The 9941-nt window shown below is 47.3% G+C and overlaps 1 protein-coding gene across 28 annotated transcripts in view; it reads right to left on the minus strand.

Moving 5' to 3' along the window:
• Nucleotides 1–3249: 3249 nt before the first annotated feature.
• The window catches only part of CACNA1G (calcium voltage-gated channel subunit alpha1 G), a 93611-nt gene continuing 86919 nt past the window's right edge, over nucleotides 3250–9941 (minus strand). For 21 of the 28 annotated variants that reach the window (XM_044674024.1, XM_044674018.1, XM_044674013.1 and 18 more), the window contains 3 exons: nucleotides 6322–6443; nucleotides 5756–5925; nucleotides 3250–4005 (listed from right to left, as the gene is read on the minus strand). In XM_044674024.1, the coding sequence (XP_044529959.1) occupies nucleotides 3250–4005; nucleotides 5756–5925; nucleotides 6322–6443 (1048 nt within the window). Of the gene's footprint in view, nucleotides 4006–5755; nucleotides 5926–6321; nucleotides 6506–8521; nucleotides 8657–9941 lie in introns of all 28 variants that reach the window. The other 7 variants (XM_044674002.1, XM_044674000.1, XM_044673997.1 and 4 more) reach the window with 2 other exon arrangements.

A 9941-nucleotide genomic window follows, 5' to 3' on the forward strand; every position in this document is an offset into this window, starting at 1 on the left:
CCCAGGGTCCCCTAAAGAGAGACTCCGGCACCCCCGAAAAGATAAAGTAAGAAACTCCACAGTTGTAAAGTGCTGGTGTGCTAAGGATAGGCTGGGGGAAGAAGTGACCGGGAAGCGGAGGGAAGGCTGGGGGCAGGGGAATAAGGGAGGCGGTCAAAGCAATTGGAGTGGGCTGACCTTAGGTCCGGGTCTCTGGCCAGAGAGTGGGGACTCTTCCGATCTAGAGCAGAGCCCCCCCCAACCCACAGGGGGAGAAAGATTCCCCATCCCTGCTCCCCTCCCCCCCCTCCCATATCCTTCCAGGGAAAGGATACAGACGAACAACTAGGAGAATTCTACAAAAATATAAAAATTCTATCAACAGAACCAGGTGATGGAACCCCAGGGGCTCTGTACAGTTTTGCTTTTTAAAAAAAAAAGGAAAAAGAAAACAGAGATTCTATAAACCCGCCCCTCCCCAGACACCCCAAGAAAACAAGCCCAACATTATTGCACACCCCAGAATGATACAAACCAGGTTTTTGCTTTAAGGATTAGCACTGTTTTTCTTCAAAAGGGTGACTAGAAAAGCTTGCCACAGCTTAGAAAATACACAATTTTACAAAGTGGCCAGGCCCTGAGTGCCCCCATCCCATCCTATCCCCCACCCCATCAGGTCTGATCTCCTGTTGGGCTGACAAAAACCGGTCCTACAGTTTCCCTAGCCCTGGAGTACAGAAACCTCAACCCTGGGGGCACGTAGATGTTAGTGAGATGAGGAGGTGGGATGGCCAAGAGAGCAGGAAGGCCTGGAATTGAGGAAGGGATAAAGAGGAAGAGGAGAGGAGTGAGGGGTGACTGGATTAGGGAGCAGGTGTCTGGAAGGATGAGAAGCAGACCTGAGCTCTATTTGGATCAGATGCTGCTGCCTCCTTGCACCAGGTTTCAGACAGAAATATTGCATATTATAGCACCAGGAAGGTAGCTCTTCCCTGTCCCCTATCTCTTTCTTTCTCCTCCTCGATACTTTCTACCCATCCTCCACTTGCCTTCCTCCCCTTGGCTCTCCCTCCCATCTTTCTCACTTTCCTTTTCTCTGTGTTGGCTGTATGGAAAGCTGTTCCCCTTGGCAGGCAGCATCAGACCATGTAAACACCTAGATGTTGCTCATTCATCACCCTCCTAGGGGGCCTTGCTAGGCTCTCCCAGTGTTCCCCCCCTTCCCCTCCCAAGCCCAAATTCTACCAGATGGTCCACCCTGTGTTCACCCCGGGCCCACACTGCAGCCTACACCCCCCACTGCAGCCTAGAAAGGAGCAGCTCAGCTTTAATCAACCCTAATCCCATTGTTTCCCTCCATCCTGTCCAAAGCAACATAGTGATGGAACAGTCACCGATGGTGCCAGCTCTAATGGCATTATCATCAAGGCTGGAGGCCGAGTGATTAGATAGAATGTTTGCCCCATGGAGAGCCCCCACCGCCCTCTGCTGCTGAAACAGTCAATAATGCTTCCCCAGGCTTTAGGGGAAGAGCATCTTCAGGTGATGGATTACAGAGATCTCACCATAAACCACCCACTCCTACAAGAAACATACCACTCAAGAACAAGGTAAAATGGCCACTCTGGGGAAAACGAAAAACAGTTTAAGTTCATATACCTCAATTCCCATATCCAGTTCCTTACCAGACTCCCCCAAGCATTCTGCCAACCCCTTAAATATGAAAAAGCTGAAGAAACCATAATCATTAGCCAAAGCTCTTCTATTCATTCACATCGATTTCTAGCTATCAATGGACCACTGATGGCTGTCAGAAGAAACAAGAGTTAATCTAAAATTAAAGACATTTAAGGCAGAGCCCACTGACCAAGAGACAACCATCAGCCTTTGGGGAAATTCGAATTGCACCTCCCTCACAAAACTCTCCTGAGACTTCTTCTCAATTGGGAGGAAGCTCTTTATTCAGTGATCAGTTTGGTAGTGCAGCTCGAGCACACACACAGCATTCATCCTCTTCAAACATTTTAGGGTAACTACCTCTATTTAGTTTAACACACTCACACGCCACTCATCCTCTCTCTCTTTCACACACACACAGAGCATTCATCTTCTTCAAACAATTTAGGGTAACTATCTATTTAGTGTAACACACATATACATTCATACTCTCCAAACACATCAGGGCAACTACTTCTATTTACTGCATCACACACACACACACACACACACACACACACACACACACACACATGCACAGAGAATTCATCCTCTTCAAACATTTTAGGGCAACTATCTCTAGTGTAACACACCCACACCCCACTCATCCTCTTTCACACACACACACACACACACACACAGAGCATTCATCCTCTTCAAACATTTTAGGGCAACTACCTTTATTTAGTGTAACACACACACATTCATACTCTCCAAACACATCAGGGCAACTATTTCTATTTCCCTGGCATCTCTCCCTCGCTGCCTGAACAGTTCTCCCCCTTGCTTTTATTCTGAATTGTGATTAACTTTTATTTTGGAAAATAATTTTATTATATATGTGCATATATATATGTGTGTATATATATATAAGGTTTCCATTGCATTTGTAAAATCTCCAAATGACTTCTTTTTCTCTTCCTTTCAAAAATGATGACGAGATTAAGAAAATAAGTTAGTTACATTACAATTGCCCAAATGATTCTGTCTGTCTTTGTTTCTGAATGTCTCTCTCTCTCTTTTTCTCTCTCTGCCGAAGGTGGGACACAGTTGGGGACTTAATGCACTCAAGGTCACAGCTTGTGCTTTGTAAGAAGAGGGACTATCACTAGTCTGGTTATTCTAAGTTAAAATAGCCAAGAGACAGATGCCTTCTCGGAAATATTAGGAGACATAAAAAGAAGAGGAAAACCAAAATCTCTTAAGTCACAAAATGTCGTACATCCCGCAAATACTAGATTCAATTAATTTAATAAAATAGAATATACATAGAGATTCTGCACAGACGTATTGCTTTCTCCCAATAGCTCCTGGGCACCTGGAAGAACTTCCTGGCCCGGCCCCTCACTCTGTGTGGTGCCCCTCAGCCACCGTAAAGACCCCAAACGGCTGCATTGAAACTGTCTTTGGAAGTTGTATTTGTTCGTTTACCCAATGCCTGTTAGGATGATAGGAGTGGTTTCCTCCTTGGTTTATACTGAACTTTTTCAAGGATATAGCTCAGAAGGAGAGACTTGGCACCCGGTGGAGCCCGGCGAGGAAGGGGAAGGTAATTCAGGGTTCCAGATCTAACTGATCAGAGGAGAAACTAGAGAGCATCAGCAAGTCTTTCTTTGGGGAGGGCGAGGAGATGGCCATGCTGTCAGGGGCCAAAGGGTCCTTGGAGTCACTGGACGGAGCCCTGCGCCGGAGGCAGACGCCTGGGTTGGGCAAGGGCCGGGGACCCTGGCTCTCAGGTGGTTCTATGGAGATGCAAGGAGGGCTCAGTTTTTTCTTGGGCCAGCTTTTGGGCTCTATCCCTGGCCTGTTCAACTCCTGGTCCCCAAGGCTCAAGGCACTGGGGGCCGGGCAAGCTTGGGAACAGCTGTCCAGGGAGCTGACCGCGATGGAGTGTCTCCTCTGTTCATCGGGCCACAAGGCTGGCCGGTGAGGGCGGCCCTGGGTCTCCGCACTGTAACATTTCTTCAGGTCCCTCAGATGTTCTCCCCCCTTTGGAGTCGGGGGATGCTGGGTCCTGGAGCCTGAGCCCCAGCTTGGCTGAGCATGCAGCTCCAGGAAGCTGATGGTCTCTGGTGCCTCGAGGCCTGGGTGGCCTCTGTCCTGGGGGAGGTCTCTGCCTGGGCAGGGGGCTGCTGGCATGGGCTTGGATTTCTTGCACTGGTTCCTAGGACGTTGCTGGACCCTGATGCTGGAACGGCCCCAGCCCGGAGTGTCTTGGGGAGGCATGTTAGGGGGCACACTCACCTCAGTCACAACATCCTCCCTGCTGCCCAAACCCTGCATATCCAGAGAGTCAGTCCTTATTGCTGCCTGGATTTGGTGAGGGAGAAGAAGAAGAGAGAAGGCACAAGGGAAGAAAATGGGGTCAGCCTAGGAGACATATCTGAGAAGGGGAAGGAAGCAAGAGCAAGGCCTTTAGCTGAGCACAGTCCCTTCTCTTTCCAAGAGTACACTGGAATATATATTGGAATAAATATAGCTATATATTGGATAAATTCCAATTTTAAGAAGTTGAACCATTCTTAAGTTTGATTAACTTCCCAAACATAGAGATCGGTAACAGCAGTCCCAATAAGGGCCTGAATGCTGGACAGCAGATTTTACAATGCAGAGAACCCAGTGGGAAGTAGGGATGGGGCTGATCTAGACTCTGGTCCTGACTTCTAGCCCTAGAATTCTAGAACTAGAATTGTAAAATGCCCAGGAAGAAGTTTCTGGAGGTTTCAAAAGCTTGTGCCTCCTCTCTAGGGGGTACACTGGATGGAGTGATGACTTTGGAGTCTCAAACAAATCCTGTCTCAGATGCTAACTAGTTTTGTAACCTTGGGCAGTCACTCAATGTCTCTCAGACTCAGTTTCTTTATCTGTAAAATGGGATTAATAATAGCACCCACAGGGGGCAGCTAGGTGGTTGAGTGGATGCAGAGCTAGGCCTTTCAAATCTGGCCTCAGACACTTCCCAGCTGTGTGACTCTGAGCAAGTCACTTAACCTTCATTGCCTAGCCTTCACTGCTCTTCTGCCTTAGAACCAATACTTAGTATTGATTTCTAAGATGGAAGGTAGGGGTTTAAAAAAATAATAATAACAATACACCTTCTTCACAAGGATCTTTTGATATCAAATAAGATAATAAAGGTAAAATGCTTTATCAACCTCAAAGAATGATTTAAATGTGAGTTATGATTATTATTGGGGCAGCTAGGTGGTGCAATGGAGAAGTGCCAACCTGGAGTCAGGAAGACCTGAGTTTAAATCCGGTCTCAGACACTAGTTGTGTGACTGGGCAAATCACTCCATCCTGTTTGCCTCAGTTTCCTCATCTGTAAAATGAGCTGGAGAAGGAAATGGCAAACTGCTCCAATGTTTTTGCCAAGAACTCCCAAATGGGGTCATGAAGCTTTTTATCGAAAATAAATGAACAATAACAACAACAATATTATTATTATATCTGCAGTAGGAATAGGAATTATATGACCATAAAACCTTATTAATATTATTATTGGATTATGGAGCTGGAAGGGACCACAGAGACCAGCCCTGACCACTCTTCTGCCTTAGAACTAATACTCAGAATTGATTCTAAGATGGAAGGTAAAGTTTTAAAACAACAACAACCAGATGCAGACTCCCTATGTGCTCCCATATGGGTACATGCATGCTCAAGCACTGTCAAATGAAATTTTATTTTTTATCATAAGCCAGCTAGCCCAGTCCTTTCATTTTATGGACAAGGAAACTGAGGCTCAAGTTTAGTCACTTGCCCAAGTTAACAATCACACTTTCAAAAACATACCTATGATACATGTGGAATCAAGGAAGCTTGAGGTCAAATCCTGCCTACGGTACTTAGTACAAGGCATTGCTCTCTGCCTCGGTTTCTTCATCCATAAAATGAGAGTCCAACTAGATGATTGCCAAGGTTCCTCCCAACTGAGATATCTCATCATTTCTAGACCTGTCCCTGTATGGTGCCCAGACCCCCAATGTTCACGCACACCTCCTACCCAAACCTTTCCATTCTCCCATCTGACAGAGGAAAAATCGAGTCCTCCCCTCACCTGTCGCCGAAGCTGCCTCTGTACAGAAGGGGAGCACCCTGGCGGTGGAAGTTTGGGGATCATGCCCCAGTTAGAGAGGTCATGAGGCTGGAGCTGGTGGGACCCATCTTTGGGAAGTTGTAGGAGGGCTCGGGCATCTACTGGCTGGGAGTGGACGGAAGTAGTTGAGCCTGCTGTGGAGTTGTTATAAAGGTCAGAGTCGTCGGTAAGGTCTGCCCTGAAATCTACTTTCCTTGGATTCCTCACCCACCCTCGCCCCCATCACTGTCTCTTCTCTGTCTCCATCTCCATCCCTGTTCCTGCCATTTTCCTGAACTGTGAAACACCCTCCCTACCCTACCCTCAACCCCCCATCTACCAAACCAGAACCTTCTTTAGAATCCTGGCCAGCTTCCCCTCTTCCAGTACTGGCCCTCCCATTAAATCAGAAATTCTCCGATGGCCAATCTTTCTTTCCCCAAAGGCTAGAACCTTCTGGGGTGTCCAGCACAAGATTGAAATGTGAACTCGTGATGGCTTTCATTGATTTCTTAGGGAAGGCCATTTGATCCTCCTAGAGCTCCTACCTGATTGAGATTTGGGGAACATCCAGATCCTTTGCCCTGGGGAGCCCCCCTCTCGGAACATGTAGCTGTCATTGGGCAGGGAGTGGGTCCTGCTGACCCCTGACTTCCGGACAGTTAGCAGACTCGGTTGGAGGGCAGAGAGTCCAGGACCCAGAGCCCCTTCAGGGTGGGGAAGGGTCACAGTCTGAAAAAGAAAATGGGAGGAGAGGGAGGAAGAGGGGATACAGGGTTTTGGCTACTGAAGTACAGTTAGGTAGCTGGAAACCAGATCCCCACCCCAGCAGGTAGGAACGATGGGCATGCAGACTGTCAGGGATTGGGGAAAAGGAACAACAAGGGACACAGAGACACAAAAGTGAGACAAATGAGCTTTCAGAGAGAAGGCAGGGGAGGGAGGAAACTTTGCCCCCCATTTGATATAGTTTTATATCATTCACAATACATTTTAATCCATAGCACCACATGGTGAAGGGATGTATAAATCAGGGTGAATGAGTGTGTGTGTGTGTGTGTGTGTGTGTGTGAGAATGGTGGAGGCTATTTATTTTAGGGAGGTTCATATATTGCCATCTGTAGATTATAAAAGGGGGCCACACAGGCTTATAGGATCAGAATCCCAAATGTTTCTAGGGATGGGCCTTTCTAAATGAAGATACTAGATGGAGTTTCCTTGAACATTCCTTGAAATTGCCATCCTAGGGTTGGAATGATTTTAAATTGCTTCCTTTCAAGGTTTCGTGGCACTTGCATTTCCTGCCCCTACCTTGCCATCCACTGCCACCTCTATCTCCTGGCGGAGGTACAGTATGTGGCCTAATTTCAGGAAAATCAGTGCCTCCTGTGAATGAGAGGGCACTGAGCCATGGCAAAGAAGTCCCCCAGCTCCTTTCTCACCAATTTTGTGGTCTCAGGGTTTTAGCAATAGGGGACAGGTGGCAGGAGAGTTGGGAGTAGGAAAAGGGGAGGCCAGGCAAAGAGAAAGTATTTTAGTTTTAATTCCAGCACTAGATCAGTCATCAACTTCAGAGGGAAGACAGGGTGGAAGCTGGCTTCCCAGGATCAAGAAGCATAACTCTGCCCATCTTTGGTGCCCAGTTTTGTTCTCCTCACTCCCAGGTCAGCAGTCTAATAAGAACATGACTCAGGGCTTGGATTGAGGATGTCTGAGCCTGGGATGGGACTGTATCCTTAGCTCCCACTCCCCCAGCCTTGGGCTTTACCAAAGTCAATCTCCCTCCATCCCCTTGGGACATCCAACCAGTGGCAACATTCCCAGTGGCTGTGGGGCCTGCTCCAGTGCATTTCTGCTGGTGCAGCTGGGCCTCACTGGAAAAAGGAAGGTTTCTTTGGGAACTAGCTTCACCTCACCTCCCTCCCCCAGCAAGTGAGTCCCAAGGGCCTGCTGAGGCCTCTTCTTTCTTCTGCACCATGACCATGGGAAACCTGATTCAGGGGGACTCTTGGGATAGGAAAGAGGGGAAGTAGGTTCTGAGTCACAGAAGGCTAGAGAGGCAAGGGAGATTGGAGAATTTGCCAGCAACATAAAGAAAGGCCCTCAGAAATTAGGGTGGAAGGCAAGACACATGGATAGTCACAGAGAAGACAAGAATGGTCCCCTTCCAAATGTGGGGAAAGAAATCATGTTGGTCACAGCAGAGGAGAAAGCACCGCCCCACTACACAGTGGTGAATGTCTAATGTTGAGAAGGGTGGAGTGGAGGCATGGAGAAGAAAGGAAAGTGGAATGAAGGCACAGCTTGGGCAGGGCTCTAAATACAGGGGGCTGAGTCTGGGCCCCCAGGGCAGAGGTCTTGGGTCTCCAGAACACCCAGTTTCTTTCATCAGCTGCCTGGTTCCACAGCGTGGCAAGACCAATTTGGAGGAGAGGAGAGGGGTGTGGAAGGTACCCAGGCTATTACTTTGATGCCTGCCCCCTTCCCCTGTAATCCTTATTGACAAGGTCACACACATTCAACCTCTCTCTTTCTCTCTCTCTTTTTGGAAGGAGAGCTGGCGAGAGATGTTAATTTGGCAAAAAACAAGAGCTGTAACTGAATTAATGTATCTGGGGTGAAGAGTGAGAATTGGAAGCTTTGAGAGGAGGGGGATGGTGATGGGGGGCAGGGGAGGAAAAGCCCCAGTGCCAGTATTCAGAGCCCTGCACAGAGCTGGGGAGAGAGTGAGTGGGTCTATGTATGTACATTTCTTTCCAGGGCATTAAGTAAAAGTGTGTGAGTGTCGTCAGGCAAAGAATCATCCGTCAGAGCTAAGGAGCAGGACTGTTCAGACAGAATATCTGACGTCAGAGACAGAGCCTCCATCTCAGCTAGAGGGATCTAAACAAGGAGAGAGATGATCAAGCATAAGAAACCAGGACAAAAAAATGGAAGAAAAAAGAAAATCTTTTTTTTTTCTTTTTTTAACAAAACACACCAAAAAAAAAACAAAAACAAAAACAAAAACAAAACAAAACCAAACCCTCCCTTGTCTCTCCTCCCACCTGCAACAAACTGACATCCCTCAGACTTTCCTGACCCCAACACACACACACACACACACACACACACACACACACACACACACACACACACACACACGGAGCATCAGAGCATGAATTTGAAGGGTCATCACACATACAAAAGGACCGAGGGCAAACATTGACAGAACCTGAATAGCAAAGCATAAGGAAACCACATGAAAGAAGATCCCTGCAGATTCTTAGACCGCCCCCTGCCACCCTGTGTCAGGGAGGAGGGCTTTCGACACAGTCATGAAAGATGAGACCAAAAAAAGAGAGAAGGCAATAAAGAAAAGGAAAAGAAAGATGATTTTTTTCTCCCTTTTCTCTACAGACAGAGGCAGCAGTATGGAGAGGGGGAGGAATGGGGAGAGGGAGATGAGGGGGACAATACCACAGAGATCCTAGTTATGCTCTTATTATTTTCTCTACATCTAAAAGGCTGGCAGGGTTTGGCAAGGCCTCAACTTCTGAGTTCTCCTTCAATCCCAGAGTCTGTCCTTGCCCTCCTCCATAGCTATCATCCATCTCCAGGAACTTCTTGGGATAACCTCCTTCTCTCTTAGAGCCACCAAAGGCATTGGGGTACATGCATCTACACATATAGGGGTCTGATACAGGCACAAATATCCCTGGCTATTATCCCCTGGGGTGTTACAACAATTTCCCATTTCCCCCAAAGATCTGGTCCATGCAAATAATGAGTTCACTCTCAAAAGAGTGGTGTCCTGGAAAGACCATAAGATTTGGGTTCAGATCCCAGCCTTACTATTTGTGAGATTTGGGGCACATCATTTCCTTTTCTGGCTCTCTCTCTTCCTTCCTTCTTTTCTTTCCTTTTCTCCCTTCCTTTCCTTTAATTCCTTCCTTTCTTCCTTCCTTCCCTTCTTTTTTCTTTCTTTCCTTTTCTTCCTTCCTTCCTTTCTTTCTCTCTCTCTCCTCTGTCTCCCTCCCTCCTTCCTTCCTCCCCTTCTTACTTCTTTCTTCCTCTCTTTCCTTCCTTTCTCTCCTTCCTTTCTTTTTCTTTCTTTCCTTTCTTTCTCCTTTTCTTTCTCCTTTTCTTCCTTTCTTCCTTCCTTCCTTCCTTCCTTCCTTTCCTTCCT

This window comes from Gracilinanus agilis, chromosome 4, assembly GCF_016433145.1.
Source record: "Gracilinanus agilis isolate LMUSP501 chromosome 4, AgileGrace, whole genome shotgun sequence".
NCBI classification, from domain to species: Eukaryota; Metazoa; Chordata; class Mammalia; order Didelphimorphia; family Didelphidae; genus Gracilinanus; species Gracilinanus agilis.